Raw genomic sequence first — 17,066 nt, 5'->3', positions numbered from 1 at the left:
AATCATCTAACAGAACCATACAATTAACTAGCAAAACATAATAGATTAATAAATTTCAGGGACTTTAATGCTGCAGTGGAATTCAGACATGTTTTTTACTGTTGTAATGTTAATTTGTGGGAACAGTTGTCATTCTGATTGCCAGCGTTCAGTCTACAGATCTCAAATGTTCAACTAATATTTTACTTAAAATTAGAACTGCAGAGAATTATAGTTTTTTTGTGCTGTAGCTTTGATAAAAGTGGGTTTTTGCTACAATTTAGTATTATTTTTCCCTTCCAACGCGATTTTTTACAAGCAAGCTTAGTGAACATTGAGTCCCATAAAAACACGGTAAAATATAGAGAGAAAAATGACTAGAATTTATCAGTCATTTTCAGTATACTGTCAACATTGTTCTTCTTCTCCTCCGCACCTCCTCCTCCTCTATCTTTCTCTTCGCAGACCATGCAAGCGGCGCGATGCCCGACGGATGAGCTGTCGCTGACTAATTGCGCCGTGGTGAGCGAGAAGGATCTGCAGTCGGGACAGTGAGTAGTCATTATCACCTACTCATCGTTGGGTATGTCAATACAGGCAGACACCCGGGCATCTCTCCAATCATTTTCTCATCTATTGAAACCCCCATATATCCACCCACCTTATCACCCATCCTTCATCCAGAAGGTCACAGTAAATAATCTGATATGAGGCTGCAGTGATTATCATGGTTATTTTTGCTTTACAATGTAATAATGATAATTAAAGTTGCAGGAACTTGATGTAAAAAAAAATCTTTTTCAGCCTGACTCACCAAGTCTCATATTAAGTTTTTTTGTGTAAGTAGAAGGTCTTGATTTCATCCTCCAATACGAGAAAAAAAATGACATAAAAGTGACACTTAAAGTCCAACAAGTCCTCGAAACTAAAAAACAAAATACTCTGGTTGTTATTGCCTTTAAAGACGACCATCATGAGCGTCTTCTGATCTGATTCCCGATCAGTAAACTGCCAGAGCTGATGTCGCAACCCTCGTGCATGTGTAGGTAATTTAAATACAGCACAGGAACGGCCAATGAAGTCCACGTGCAAATCGTAAGGATAATAATGGAAATCAGTGTTTTGGGATTATACAGGGGTTAGTATCCATATGGGTCAAAGAGAAACGTATCCCACCTTGTTAGATCAAGTGCATGGACGTCGGTAATTATGTACTTCCCACTTTTGACTCAGCACATTTAGCCATAAAAAAAGAAAAAAATGCAGCACAAGTTTGACTATTTGTTATCACCCTGTACTGAAGGTTTTAACAGTTGTCACTACCATTTGGTTTGACTAACATGTAAAATACTTTTGTGAAGCTTTGATAATAATTGTTAACCTCAGTGATTCAAGCAGTTAGTGACACATGCCCTTGTTTTCTTAGTGTCTTAGCGGCGTATTTTCTCCCTGTCAGACAGTTTAGGCCCTGTGAAATAGAAGCCCGTCAGGTCTGTTTGGCACTCTGCAGCATGCGAAGCATTCAGACACGTCAGATGTCATTGTGTTCCTGCTGCATTTGTCTCTGTGTGTGCTGAGGAAAGAAATGTTGCTAATGAAAAATGCTGGGATTGAGCTGCTGGCAAACAACATTAGGTTTTCTAAGGAAATGACTCTGCAGTAGCAGCAAATGTAATAGGACTATTAAGAACATTTTTTTTACATCAGCGTGAAACAATAAAGAAATAAAAACAAATTGAAAAAATAAGATCAAATGTGGTGTCAACTGCAGCCAGAGACTCATGACTGTGCAAATTCTGAGTCTCCCACCAACATAACCTGCTGTCATTTTAAGAATTAGAAAAACTATGAATTATCCGAGACAAGTTCAAGTTCAGGTACATTAAACCTGTTTTAATGTAGAATCCACCTGACAGGTCTCAAAATAAATGCGCCATCTGCAGTTTATCCTACACTTTACTGCCATGGCAACAGCCGCCTTGTCTTTATCATTCAGCGCCACCGAGCAGTGGTGTTGGTCTGGCAGTGCTGCCAATAGTTTACAGTGTATGTTCCTCACAGTTAGGCATTGGTCAGCAGTAGCAAGAATATGCAGCAGTTTGCGCTTCTCTGGCAGTCCGCTGACTGGAGGAAGCTTCTATAGTAGACGACATGAAGGTTTTAGTGAATATTCAACCACTGCAACGGTGTAAAATAATGTGACATTTTAAAGTAATAATATATCGATGCTTGTTTTGCTGTCCCCCTATATATATATATATGTATATATAAATTATATAAATTAATGCATTTTTAATCCCTACACATTAACTCTGGGTAGGTAAACCAATAACATGTAAGAGAAAGGTACAAAGAAAGAAAGAAAGCAGAGCAAAAAAATTTAGATGAAAGCAAAAGTTGAGGTTAAAGCTCTAAATAGATCCGAAAAGGACATATCAGACATGAAAAGGTCAAATAGAAGAAATAGCTTTTAAGATGACTTAGCAGCGTTACATTGAATATAGTCATTACATCGATGACTGTCGTGTGCGAGCAAGAAAAAAAAAGAAAAAGAAATGATAACACATGTATTAGCTAATCATGGTCCAACTGTCTCTTGTCTCTGCAGACACGTGACTGTGAAGACAACACCCACCCACAAGTTTGTGTTTACAGTCAAGACCCACCACACTGTGGCACCTGGAACTATCGCCTTCAGCCTGCCGCAGGTACGCTTACACAAGCACTCAAACACGGACACACACACACACACTGTTAATTACCAGTTGCTGGCTCGATGCTCAGTCCTTTCCTAATATTTCTTTCCCTCATCTCTCTCGTAGAGGAAATGGGCCGGTCTCTCCATTGGCCAGGAGGTGGAAGGTATAATATCCTCTGTGCGACGGCTGCATCTGATGGTCGACTATACAACCAGAAGCTCATAGCTCTCTTGCTGTGACTGACCGTTCATTAAGCCCTGCCCCCTGAGCTGCTGTAGATACACCCGTCAAGCTTTCCGTTTTCGCTCAACACATATGCAGTTTACAGTGATAACAGCTGGAGGGTTACCACTAGAAACGCTTCAGTCATTTTTTGTTTGAGTCAGATGTCGGTAAAGCAGCTTTTCTTTTCTGTGTGGCAACCATTGGTTTTGCTGGCTGAGTTGTTGCTGCACCAGTACATTCCCTGAAACCACTAAAATATTACTTCACCTGACTTGTCATCAGGGTAACTTTTCGAAGTGATCTAGATCACGGTTACGACCTCATGCCATATTACTAATGAAATGTTATGGGAAAAAACCTGATATGCAACACGTGAATTTGCACCATTAATCAAAAGTTTCTTACATTTACTTTTGTCGGCCATGTTTCTGCGTGTGTGACCTCCACAACTCGACAAGTCCTGTACCAAGACTTTGACAGATTTTCAGAGTTCTTCAGACTTGAAGGGACGTTCACGGGAATTTTCCCAGTCTGAAACTCATTTTTCCGATTATTCCACGTGAATGCACCGTTAGCTCCATGAGCTGGGTGAAAACACCCCACCGTTCTCTCTTTTTAATGTTACCCTGTAAACTGGTCGTAAATATGCACTTGATGCCACGTTGAGCCAGTTAATCTTAGTACCTGTGATAAGGAAAATGTGAGCTCAGGCTTCAGTTTCATCCTAACGTAACACTTTCGCTTCTTAGCTTCCTGCACAGCTGAGAAAACCCTCCACGGTAGACGTGCTAGTCATTAGCTGTTTGTTTGTTTGTGAACGTAATCCGTAATTCCGCAAGCTACGGTAGTTAGTTACATGCTGTCTGGAAATTACGCACTACTTAACTAGCGTAGGTACAAAGCTCATTAACCAGACATGCTAATGAATGTAGCTTAAGCAAATAAAAAACACTGTTTTATCAGTTTCTTACTATTTTCACTTGTTTTTCGAAAAGGCTAAAAAAAAACAAACCACCCTTCAAACTCTTCCATGCTGAGTTTTGCTGATAACAATGCCCTATACTGTAGTGCCACTTCAGCTTGTCAGAGGCTTTACATGGCTGGTTGAATGCTGAAGATTATTGTTTCCCACAATCCAATCCGTGTGTTATCACTTCATTTTTATTTGAAATTGGCTGTAACCGCTGAAAGACTGAATGCTGTCGTGCTCAATTACAACCTAATCTGTGCCAGTCTGGTCTTAGATGTTGCATTTACGTTCTTACATGTTTTGTTCAGCTGCTACACAATAAAGCCTGAGCCTCTGAAGAATTCAGGTTATCGTAAGAGATAAATTTGTCCCCGCCTGTCCCCTCAGTGTCCAACTACAACTTTGACAAGTCCAAGCAGTGCATCGGCACCATGACGATCGAAATTGACTTCCTGCAAAAGAAGAGTACCGACTCCTCTCCCTATGACTCAGACAAGATGGCCGCCGAATTCATCCAGCAGTTCAACAACCAGGCCTTCTCTGTCACCCAGCAGGTTTATATGCACATGCCTCATAACGCCAAATACCAATAGAAAGACACGAAGGCACACATAGATTTTACTATGTTCGTTGCTCTGTAGGATTTTTGATCTTCCTCTCGCTTCTCTGTCTCTCAGCTCGTGTTCAGTTTCTGCGACAAGCTGTTTGGCTTGGTGGTGAAGGACATCGAGGCTATGGATGCCAGCATCCTCAAAGGAGAGCCGGCCTCTGGAAAGAAACAGCAGAAGGTACATGACCTCTGCACTGGGATTTGACATCAGAAACAGTAAAGACAAACCCGTCACCGCTCGCAAGCCTCTGTCAAATTTGGGTTTGAGTTTAGCTCTATCTCTCTAAATGCCACAACATGGAGCTCGGCTCAGGCTGTTACTGAATGTGCCTGCTGTCAGTAATCGATGGGATTCCCACTATGATTCAATTCTGGTACCTGTGGGATTTGATTGATTGTCCCAGACAAACACATTACCCCTCCATAATTAAACTCTAATTTATACCTGATAGAGAGTCCGCTTGAAATTTAATAGCTTCCGAGAAAAGGTGCAGGCCCTGTGCGGTCGGGTGTCACAGCGTTAGCCCTAACCCTGACCCCATAAAGCACACACAAAAGTATACAGACATCGAGAGAAATTTGCCCCCGATTCAGCGGCGTTGAAAATAACAAAACACATCCATGAGCGAAAGAAAGCCTGTTGAGAGAAATGTGTTCCCAATGCAGAAATTCAGTAAAAACACATACAAAAGTGAAGATGCCAACATTAAAAAACCATGACATATTAGATATTAAAGCACCAACACAGGTCAAATCACAGACATTAGGAAATGCATCAAATACACAAACATGAGTGAAAGCGAAAGCACTGAGAGAAATACCCTCCAAATCCAGAAATTCAGCAAAAACACATACAAAAGTGAAGATGCAAACATTAAGAAAAGTGTGAAGTGAAATCCAGAAATGGTAAAACAAACACACAAGTGACAGGACTGCATCATGAGGAATCTCTTTAAGGCTAGAAATGCTGCCACTGTCTCACCTACATGTTGTTTTGCTGCATTTTTGGACTTGGACCCCATTTCTCCCAGTGTAAGTCTTGTTACTCTTCTGTATGTTGTTGTTGCTGTTTTTCCGTCTCAGGATTTGTGCTTTTGCTCTTGTGTGTATTTTGGCCTTAGGGGCCACTATACATTAATGTTCCAAATGAGAGTCCTCGTCCAGCTAATGCTTTAATCGGGAGAATCAAGTGGGATATTCCTCCATCATCAGAAACTGGAAGGAAAAGCTGGCCTTGGATTTTAAGGGTTCCATTGACCAGTGAGCTCTGGGTCACGGCGTATCTTCCATTTTACCATTAATATCACGTTGTGTTTGATGTGATTATTGCCAGCTTGAGCTAAATGAAGGAAGCTAATGGATAAAGTCTAAGTGTAAAAGTGCCAGTTTTCTGAATGGAGTGCAGACTGACTGTAACGCTGTTTTCTCTGACAGATCGACATCGGGCTGATGGTGGGCAACAGCCAGGTGGTTTTTGAGAAGGCAGAGAATTCTTCCCTCACACTAGTTGGTATGTTTCTTCCTCCAAGTTGCTGATAAAACTTGATTGACCTCAGAATCTGAGATTTGGACAGGCTAAGAGCAGGACAGTTTCCTTTAGCTTTATTTTGTAAATCTAATACGGGGGTAAAGTAGACGGTTTTAAAAGCTGAGATCCATGTTGCACAACCGTCCAACTCAGGGTGCTGAACGGACAGCATGAGAGCCACGGAGCCATCGTGTTAAAAAAAATCCCCTTATCTATTTGCTCCACAAGATGGCAGTAAGAGGACATCACAGTTTTCTCTCCCAAAAACGTCATGTTTCTCAAATCACCTCGGAAGAGCTCACACCTGTGTCTGGGAAGCCCGGAAAGGCTTTTCAATTCATTCTGGACTCGCAGCAGACTTTCCCTTCCAGCTGTCCTTCTATGACAATCCCAGATATCTCAATCCAACCCTGGACACACAAACATCCTAAAAACATGGTTCACTTGCAGAACTTCTCACAGATGTCTTACTCTACCCTCATGTCGTCACTGGCTTTGAAATACATTTCTGAGATTGGCAGGTTAAGTTGTTCCCTTCTTGATTTTAACAGGTAAGGCAAAGACCAAGGAGGCACGACAGACAATCATCAACCCAGACTGGAACTTCGAGAAGATGGGCATTGGAGGTCTGGACAAGGAATTCTCTGACATTTTCCGCAGAGCCTTTGCTTCCCGAGTCTTCCCTCCAGACATTGTGGAGCAGATGGGTGAGAAACCCCGTTTATCCTCACTCTCCATATTTTTACCAGGCCAGATTGCGTAGGTTTTTTTGTTTTTTTGGTCCTAAGTCTTACTCTGTCCACCATCCTTTTATGAATGATGATTATGAGACAATTTGTCATCATATCTCTATTTTAAATGTATTTATGAGATTGAATATTTCTCTGTCGTCTTGAGACATAAATTCAATGCAGGTACTTTGATGTAAAATGTTTCAGCTGCGTCGTAGTAAAACTGTCTTTTGCTTTATGGATCAGACATTGTTTGGATTTCTTAACCTTGCAAGTAATTTTGTGTGCTGTATATTCCCTGCAGTAGCGAAATGTAATATACAGTAATGTGATGGAGGAAACAGGATTGGTCACAGTAACAGCAGCTTTTTTTTTTAACCACACACACACACACACACACACACACACACACACACACACAGACAATAACATATGGTTTTTTTCCACTGGTTTTATGATTCATTTTATTAATCTAGTGTCTTCTCCCTCTGGCTCTGAGCACATAAAACTATTTTATAGCATAACATGCAATCATCTTCTCTCTTCCCAATGCCTTTTCCTCTCCTCTCCTGCCCCGTCCCTGCTTTGTCCTCTGACTTCTTCCTTTATTTCTCGCATCCCTCCTTTCTAATTGTTCTTGCGCTCTTCATTTCCCATCTCACTTCTTCTACCTTCCATTTTTTCCTTCTTCCTCTCTCTCTCCTCCCTCCTGGCTGTCTTCGTCCCAGGGTGTAAGCACGTGAAGGGCATCTTGCTGTTTGGCCCTCCAGGCTGTGGTAAAACACTGATGGCCAGGCAGATTGGCAAGATGCTCAACGCCCGTGAGCCGAAGGTCGTCAATGGCCCAGAGATCCTCAACAAGTACGTGGGAGAGTCTGAGGCCAACATCCGCAAACTGTTCGCCGAGGCAGAGGAGGAGCAGAAGAGAGTGAGGAAGCTCAGTGTAGTTTTCTATATCTTGAATTTTTAAAAAACAAAACTGAATTAATCATTTTAAACCTCGACCTGTCTCCAGCTGGGAGCCAACAGCGGCCTCCATATCATCATCTTTGATGAGCTGGATGCCATCTGCAAGCAGAGAGGCACGGGTGCCAGCAGCACGGGCGTGCATGACACTGTGGTCAACCAGCTTCTGTCTAAGATTGACGGTGTGGAGCAGCTCAACAACATCCTGGTCATCGGTGAGTAGCATCGGAGGGAACTGATATGAGAGCGGGGACCTTTTTCGCAAACACCTCGCTTATCAGATCAAACGACGTATTTGTAAGCCCCGCGTGAGCGCGCTAGAGCCCAGGCAGGGAATCTGCAGTTAGCAAGCAACGGCGACAATTCTGAGACGTGCTGCCAATAACTTTTGGTCGTTTTGCCGTCCGTGGTGCCGAACCCAAAAATCCTTCCACAGGCTGCTTCCCAGATGCTTTGGTGTCATGACCATCCCGGCAGCACAGCGTCGCTCACGATTGTCCTCTGTTTTGATGTATTAGCTTAATTTACTGCTAGAGGTGGAGCTGATAGTGAATTTTAAGAGTGCTGGCAAACTGTAAATGTTGAACATGTCACCTCAGTTTGAATATTTCAATTTTCCCACATTCTCCCCACAAAAGTTTGACTTTTTTAAATGAAAAGTGACGGCTGTGATACATAGCAAGGAGCACTGGAGCTGTCCGGCAGGCTCTTGGCGGCCCAACACCTCCCTAATTGTCTTGATGGTCGTTTCTCCTTTAATTTGTCACCATCGTCAGTATTTATGAAGATGGAAACCATAAAAATACTGATTATCAACAAAACGTACACTTTAATGACAACGTTGGTCAAAGAGCAGAGCTGTTCAGTGAAAGAAACGAAGAGTGAATAGTCTGACATACAGTTAGATCTTAAAGAAGCTCGTTTGATAAAGCAAAGCAGTCTGTGACATAGATGGGAGGTGGTCCAGAGGACTTGACAGTCACAGAGTGGAAAGGCAGACTATCTGTGTACATGACTGGCAAGAAAGGTCTGGACAACTCGTGAATTTCATTCATAACGAGTGGTTGTTGTCTGAGGCCAGTTGACGGTTTTAAAGAACCCATTATGATCAGACTTTTATTGACTTTTATTTGCAGATGTTTTTTTTAATAATGGAAGTGACAAATGCCTTTTGTCTCCAAAAAGTGCAATATTGATTTTGGCTAAGTATGATTCATATATTGAGGTATACATTTGAAATAATTTCAACATAATACAATTGAAAACATGTGACATGTACTGTATGTGTGAAATCTACAATTGCACCTTTTTGCTCCATGTAAGCTCATTTTCTGCTGCACAGATTCCTAAAAACGAATTTCACACAGTAAATACCAGTCTGCCGGTCTGTCCCATGATTCCCCCTCTTCCTGTCGCTCTCTCAGTCTCTGTCTTTTTCTCCTTCTCTCCAGGTATGACCAACAGACCTGACCTGATAGACGATGCCCTGATGAGGCCTGGCAGGTTTGAGGTCAAGATGGAAATTAGTGAGTGTTGGAAAAAACCCTTTCACTCTTTCATCGTTCAGCTCCCTCTTTTTTTTCCTTAGGTAACAAATGTTTCTCACGATGTTTTACGTATTGTTTACTTCTAGCTTTGGAATATAACAGGATCGTTAATAGTAATATTATCTCCATGTAATTGCCATTACATGGGTTGCCAAAAAAAACCAGACAAAGAAAAATGACAGAGGTCAATTTTCTCATAAAAACCCCAAAATGCCTTTCCCTCAAGAAGAAGAGCTCACGTAGGGAACCCCCAACCTGACAAAAGGAAGTAAGGCTTATTTATGTAATAGAACTACGGCAGCTTTATACTTTTCCTTTATCCCTGTATCTCCAATTAGTTGGTAAAAGAAAAACAAAAGTGCTATTGTTTTACCACCAGTAATAAAGTAAATTTAACCTTAATTCAGTTAATTCTATTAATCATGAATCTTTTATCATTTATCTATTCCCTGCTTTCCCCAAGCAGAAAGACATTTCAAATTTTCCTCATATATATGAAGCTTTCTAGCCAGCAAGCTAACACAAACAAATATAGCTAGACACCTGCCATCTTCATCACATAATCTTCACGTTCATGTCTCTTGGCTTCATCAAGGATCCCTACTGTCAATATTCTTTTTAAAAGATGTACTCACCTCAAAACCTTGTACTATATTTTGTCAGTTTCGGGCTCCATATCTATCAAAACTTGCTTCCATGAAGACGAGCTTTCATATAGTTTTTTATCTTTAACTTTTTTGACTTAAATATGCAGAATTCAGTATTTTCCTGTGTGCTCAAGTGTAATTGTTTCACTTCCTGTGCTGCATATTTCTAGTTTTTAGGTATTCATCATTTTTTTTTAACCTTGCACGGATCAAGTATCTTCCTTGGCAGCATGTTTTTGGTTCAAAACCTCCTGCCAGTAAAGTAGCACAGAGTTGAATTGAACTGAATGTGCTTGTGAATAGAGATCTCCGTAGTAATCCTTAATAACGCTATGCCTCATTTCACCTTTAACATCTTTCTTACCTGCTCCACTCTTTCCTGTCTTTCCGCTCACCTTCCCTGACTCCTCCTTCTCTCATTCCTCCTTTTCACTCTCCCTCCATTCTTTCCTATCAATTCTACCCCAATCACTCCCCCTTCGACCTCTCAATGCTCATTGCGTTCCTGCCCATACCTCTTCCCCTCTTTTCCTGCCCCCCCCCCTCGCTGCCTCATCCTCTAACCTCCAGGTCTGCCTGATGAGAAGGGCCGTGTCCAGATCTTGACTATCCACACCAACAAGATGCGAAACTTCAATCTGCTCGCCCCTGACGTCGACATCAAGGAGTTGGCAGCTGATACCAAGAATTACAGTGGTGCAGAGCTGGAGGGGCTTGTCAGGGCTGCTCAGTCCACTGCCATGAACCGACATATCAAGGTCACTGGGCTCTTACAAATGCACAGAGCTTGCATTAGGGTGGGGTTGGGATGCCACTGTGGTAAGAAGCCAACAAACACAGTTTACAAGAATCAGATCCTGAATGAAATGTATCCACTGTAACTTTTTCTCATAAAAGCAAATCATGCTAGCAGATTGTGACCCTTGCCTGAGGGGTCATAGCAGTCTGCCGCTGTATCCCCCAGCAAACTAACAGACTCTAGGGCAACATTATAGGTTTTGTTTACGTCACCCAAAGCATGTTGTCATTTGACAAAATAATCTTAACTCAAGGAGTACATATGTTCACTCTTTCCGGAGCTTTCAACCACATCTCACTGCCTTCAGCAGTGCGTGGAATTAGTTGAGCGGCCATTGGAATTGGTTCAGTTGTCATCATGTGACCTACCTAAACCAAGCGCCTGGTCCCTGATGAAAGATGTGAGATGTGGTTAAAAAGCTCTGGAAAAAGCGGGTAAGTGGACCTTGGGCTAAAATTGTTTTGGAGATTTTTTTTTTTCATTAAAAAATGTATACTGTAAACATGTATAGTATCAGTGTCATGCATGCCATTGTCATTATAAAAAATTGGCTCTGAACTGAGATTACTTTAAGAATCCTTTTACTCTGTCGATATGAATATGTTCAGGCCACACCGACTTTAGATATACAGAGGGCAGAGACAGTCCTTGAACTGTTACCTTGCCTCTGTTTTGATGCCGTCGTACGTGTATATTCTTTCTAGGCTACATCTACAGTTGAGGTGGACATGGAGAGGGCAGAGAAGCTGCAGGTCACCAGAGCCGACTTCATGGGATCCCTCAACAATGACATAAAACCTGTGTGTAGCAGTTCTTTTCACGGTCCTAACTGCGGAATTCAGTAAAATCCTGTAATCATGCAATCATCATAGTCAACACACGGTCATTAACGGTTCCTCGTGCTTTTTCCAGGCATTTGGTACAAACCAGGAGGATTACTCCAGCTACATCATGAACGGCATCATCAAATGGGGTGACCCGGTCACCCATGTTCTGGATGATGGAGAGCTGCTGGTACAGCAGACCAAGAACAGTGATCGCACGCCACTGGTGGCCGTGTTAGTGGAGGGTAAGAGATCCGAAACACGCACAAACATACAGTACGTACTATTCGACTCAGAAAAGTTGTGAATGATAAAACAGCGCACTGGTTGACTGAAATGAGCGTATCTCCACTTAATTACTTCAACCACACCCCGGCTTTAACCGCACTGAATAGCTACACACATACCGATACAGACACATGCGGACAGTAAATTGTAGCCCTCCCTTCCTCTCGACACACACACGCACCCAGGTCCGCCCCACAGTGGAAAGACGGCCTTGGCAGCTAAGATTGCGGAGGACTCGCAGTTCCCCTTCATTAAGATCTGCTCTCCAGACAAGATGATTGGACACTCAGAGATCTCCAAGTGCCAGGCGATCAAAAAGGCAAGTGCTGCAATGTGTTTTGGCCCTCAGCGTATGCCAGTAACACGGGAAACATTTAGAACGATGGCTTATGGAACCATGGAATCTGTTTGACTTCATTTTTTTATTGAATTGCTCGATTCCCTTTCACCACTGACTTCTCCCTTCATTTTTGTCCCGTCCATTAATGCCTTCCTCTCTTCATTCTTCCGTCCCTCCCTCGTTCTGCTTCAGGTGTTTGATGATGCTTACAAGTCCCAGCTCAGCTGTGTGGTGGTGGATGATATTGAGCGTCTGCTGGACTACGTCCCTATTGGTCCTCGTTTCTCCAACTTGGTCCTTCAGGCTCTGCTGGTGCTGCTGAAGAAAGCTCCACCCAAGGTCAAAGTTCATCAGAAACCTATATACAGCACATATTGCAACTATACTGTTGTCAGCAAATCCCATGAAAAGACCAAATCCAACCATTAATCGATCCTACTTACATGTATTGTTTTTGACTCCCTCCACTCCACTCCTCTGTGCCACGTAGCTCCATTTAAAACTTAAAAACAAAACAATGTGAAATGGAAAATTTGCTCTTTGGTTGAACAGGCCAGTTGTTGCTTGCAACAACAAGCAAGATTTGCCAACTTGTGACGAGGGGTCACACGTGGGAGTCACAAGCATAAACAAGTTGTGAACCAATGCACTAGCGCACCAAATGTGTATTAATCCATGACTGAAAATAGTCCCCAAAAAATTCACAAAAATTTAAACTGCTATTTGACCTCTATTCGAGTAATTGTTACTCAAAACTACAGGACTCACCTGTTTTAGGAAATAACTAAGTGTCTTTTTACAGATTTACTGTATATCTCCAGTAGGAACAAATGGGCCGAGTGCCAGACAGGGGAGGGAAGCTGGGAAGTGTTGAGAGATGGACCAACGCATTGTCCTCTAAAGCAACAGTTTGACGTTTTGGGAAACACGCCTATTTGCTTTCTTGCAGAGAGTTAGATAAGACGTTCAATACCAGTGGCATGTCTGTACTGTAAAGGTGAAGCTACAGCCAGCAGCTGCTTACCTTAGCTTGCTGACAGGGGGAAACAGCTAGTCTGGCTCTGCCTTAAGGTAAAATGGTAACGTGTTACGCAATGTCTTTGGCAAGACGAGGCACCTCCCTGAAGTCTTGTAGTGAGCGTTAGAGGTGCTGGTCGGCAGATTTTGGTAGTGTCAGACAGGGCAAGGCTAGCTGTTTTCCTGTTTCCAGTCTTTATGCTAAGCTAACCAAAGGTAACCAGCTGCTCATATTAAATGAACAGATATGAGAGTATTATTGATCTTTTCATTGCACTCTTGGCAAGAAAGCAAATAAATGTATATTTACTGAACTATTCATTTAAGATGACAATTGTACAGAATCGACTCATATTACATTTGTGAACGGACAACTAATCTTCACTCATCACGGAGAATGACTGGAGAATTTGTCCCGTTATTAGGGTCGGAAGCTGCTCATCATTGGCACCACCAGCCGGAAGGATGTGCTGCAGGAGATGGAGATGTTGGACGCCTTCAGCACCACCATCCACATTCCCAACATCTCTACCGGGGAGCAGCTGGTCGACGCCTTAGAGGTATAAACACACATGTACACGTGCACGCAATCACAGGTGTTCATTTTAATGTAGTCAAACCTACACGCGTTTGGATGCTTGAAGGTAAAGACGCTCACGATTTTGTACTCAAGGGCACACAGATGGATGTGATGAATTATGCATGACCATCCTTCATTCTCAGGAGCACACATTCATGTACACACAAAGACTTGAAAAAAGCTTGGTGTATGTGGGGAACACCTATATTCACCAAAGGTACTGAGACAATGTTAAGTGGCTTAAAGACAATTAAGAGCATGTTTTCACTGGCTCTCTTCCTTTATTTCTTCAAGTTGGTTTTTGGTATTAAAGTTAGTATTAAAAATCTGCACATTTCTAATGTCTTTGTTGTTTTTGCAGCTGCTGGGGAGCTTCACAGATAAAGAGCGGGCCAGCATCGCACAGCAGCTCAAAGGAAAGCGAGTCTGGATCGGCATCAAGAAGCTCCTCGTGCTCATTGAGATGTCTCTGCAGGTACAGAAGACTCACCAAAGCAGTGACAGTAGTAACGCTTTCTAAACCACCATGCATAGGCTGTGATGTGGAACACTGAACGGCCGATGTGTGGTGTGTTTGACAGTAGATATATATATATATATATATTATATATATATATTATATATTATATATATATATATATATATATATATATATATATATATATATATATACAGAAATAAAGACAACAAGAAGAAAACAGGAATTACGTTGTATTTGGGATTATGCTCATTTTTAGACTGGCTAATTAACCTGTTGGAGTTTCCAAAGTATTTTACAAATCGAGAAATTTCAGCTATGCGTCATAAGAAAGGCAACGGCAGGATTATGTGTTGCTGCTGGGGCTAACACAAGGTGATTGGTGGCTTCCAGCTTTTCAAGCCACTTCATAGTTTTGTTTGGTTTGTGATCCTTAAAGGCTCCTTAACATTTAAAATCTTTCAGGAAATATCGTAATTTGCTTTCCTCGGGGGGATTAGATAAGTGGGTTGATAATGCTCTCAGATCTGTGCATTACATATGACGCTACTGCCATCTACTCCAGGAAGTTGCTTTGCCCAGCTAAGAAATACTCCAGTAAGACTGTTTTTACATGACATTTTGTATAGATTAAAGCAAAGAGATAAGCCACGCTAGCTGTTTCCCCCTTGTTTGTAGTCTTTATGCAAAGCTAAGCTTATCTTAGCACAAAGGCTAGCTTTGCTTCATCTTTTTAATTTTCTCCCTGAATCTTCTGTTTCACCTTTTTCATTCCAACTATTTACTCACTTATTTGAGCTCCCCTTGAATGGCCTCCTCTCCCCAGATTTGAATCTGACCATGACATCTTTGTTTGTCCAGTGTTCTTTTTTTAAGCACAGATACTTTGGTAAAATGATGGTTACTGTTGTTTTGTATTTCTTGTAGTCGTCCTTGCTGTGACATATCAACAGCATTGCCGCCAACCGATGAAATTACTTGAGAGTGTTTTCTGACCTAACCTGTTTGGGTCAGTTAAAACGAACTCTGGTGCACTTGCCCGGTTAATGTGGTTCGTAGGGGTTGGTGAGAGTGCTGTCCATTGAACCCTGGTTAGCAATGAACAAACCTCCTGAGACACTCTTTTCAAATGGTGTCGGCCTGTTTCCAAGCAGATGTTTGTGCGGTTCGTTTGTGGTCCGAAAGCAAAAGGACCAACCAAAGGATTTTATGATAGTAGATAACGTGGTTTTAGCCTGAGTACAAAGCCTAAACTACTAAAAAAAATCGATTTTTGTTTGTCAACTGTTCAGGAAGTGATCTTGTGATTTATCCATATAAGCAATGTAATGAATTCATGTACATAATTTGGTAACCATGGTGACATGTATGTGCGTCAGCCCATCAATGCGGGAATTTTACCCCGATCAATCAGACAGTCAAAAGCAGTTAAAACTGCGGTCTGTGATGTCTCCTTTTCATCCTGTATCTACCTGTTTTTCATTATTCGTAACATGCAATCAATTTGAAGTCTAATAATACGAATAATGCTTGTAATCAGTTATTTCTCCATGAGTTATTTGTGCCACCAGAGAACATAAATGTACACATAAGAAGCCTTAAGGTACAGACTGACCTGTTGTCAGTCACCGCCTCTTGGTTTATTGAAAGAAACTCAGTGTGAACACAAACCAGACCAAACCGACCAAACCAAATTAAAGTGCAACAATGCATCTTTTTTTTCCCCTTGGTCCAGATCTAACGAACCAAACTACAGGTGTTTTACACCTGTAGGATCACCTCCTGAGCTGTGCTGAAATTCAGTTTCAGGAACTCATCTCCAAATGTTACATTTTGTTATGACTTTGGTGGCCAACAGTGGTAGTATCAAAAACATATGAAGTATGGCAGACAACAATGCACACCACTACCTCACCGTTAACTGAGAAACAGACTGTCAAACACCAGATCCAGATACTTTCAGTAAGGTCAATATTGCAGTCAATGACCAGCCACTCAGTATATCTGATCAGTGCAGCACTACAAGAGATCCAGTGGCACTCCTGGGTGGCCCCCGCCATGAGACCCAATATGTCCAGTACTGTTAGCACAAGCTAAATGAGTGGAGAGAGTGGAGATAACACTGGAGCTGTTGAGACGCCAGATGATAAGAATAGTTTTTTTATCCGAACATCATCATCCTTTCTTGCTGTGAATTCAACAAGAGGATTTGTAACACTGTCATGTATGTAAGTTAGAAACAAAGGTACCACCAGCAGCTGGTTAGCTTAGCTTAGCACAAAGACTGGAAACACGGGGAAACGGGGAAAGGTGACACAATCTCCCTGCCGCACCTCTAAGACGGCATTCAGACCTACTTCAGCACCCTCAGCTGAACAGGCTGACTGGAAGGATTGACTTGAATGCATTAATTCAAAGTGTCAGTCATTTTTAACATTACCGAATAGCCTGCCTCCATCTAAAAGAAATAACTGTCCACAATCATGTCACCAAACAGTAGGGCTGTCCGTTTTTCTAAAAATCAAGTTGAAACAAATGTGAAAAGACAAGCAATTCGTTCGAATAAATTCCAATTTGGGTTGCGAGCTAGCAGGTGAGTCCGCGGATTTGTTGTCGTCGGAGTGTAAGATGGCTGCTTTGTACGACTCTTTGTCAGTTACTTCGCCGTCTACGGTGTAGAACCAGAAGTACTTCCGCACGCTGGCCCTCAGATGCTTTGCTTTCGTGACTGTCCGTGCCGGCTCTCGTCCTCCTTTTTCATGGCAAACAACTCAACGCTACTAGCTTAGCTACCGTCAATGGCGCGTAGCACAGGTCAAGCTGATGGTGAAGCTTTAG

The 17,066-nt window shown here is 42.1% G+C and overlaps 1 protein-coding gene across 2 annotated transcripts in view; it reads left to right on the top strand.

Moving 5' to 3' along the window:
* LOC120786476 (vesicle-fusing ATPase) overlaps positions 1-17,066 on the top strand; it is a 43,754-nt gene that overhangs the window by 21,742 nt on the left and 4,946 nt on the right. For both annotated transcript variants that reach the window (XM_040121954.1, XM_040121949.1), the window contains exons 2-18: positions 445-530; positions 2,588-2,687; positions 2,802-2,841; positions 4,261-4,427; positions 4,551-4,661; positions 5,918-5,993; positions 6,563-6,718; positions 7,471-7,670; positions 7,758-7,923; positions 9,160-9,234; positions 10,473-10,660; positions 11,406-11,501; positions 11,614-11,770; positions 11,999-12,132; positions 12,346-12,492; positions 13,596-13,730; positions 14,112-14,225. In XM_040121954.1, the coding sequence (XP_039977888.1) occupies positions 445-530; positions 2,588-2,687; positions 2,802-2,841; positions 4,261-4,427; positions 4,551-4,661; positions 5,918-5,993; positions 6,563-6,718; positions 7,471-7,670; positions 7,758-7,923; positions 9,160-9,234; positions 10,473-10,660; positions 11,406-11,501; positions 11,614-11,770; positions 11,999-12,132; positions 12,346-12,492; positions 13,596-13,730; positions 14,112-14,225 (2,148 nt within the window). The remainder of the gene's footprint in view (positions 1-444; positions 531-2,587; positions 2,688-2,801; positions 2,842-4,260; positions 4,428-4,550; positions 4,662-5,917; positions 5,994-6,562; positions 6,719-7,470; positions 7,671-7,757; positions 7,924-9,159; positions 9,235-10,472; positions 10,661-11,405; positions 11,502-11,613; positions 11,771-11,998; positions 12,133-12,345; positions 12,493-13,595; positions 13,731-14,111; positions 14,226-17,066) is intronic.

This window comes from Xiphias gladius, chromosome 3, assembly GCF_016859285.1.
Source record: "Xiphias gladius isolate SHS-SW01 ecotype Sanya breed wild chromosome 3, ASM1685928v1, whole genome shotgun sequence".
Taxonomy (NCBI): Eukaryota; Metazoa; Chordata; class Actinopteri; order Istiophoriformes; family Xiphiidae; genus Xiphias; species Xiphias gladius.
Note: the sequence above shows the minus strand (reverse complement) of the source record. Positions and strands in the feature narration are given on the sequence as shown.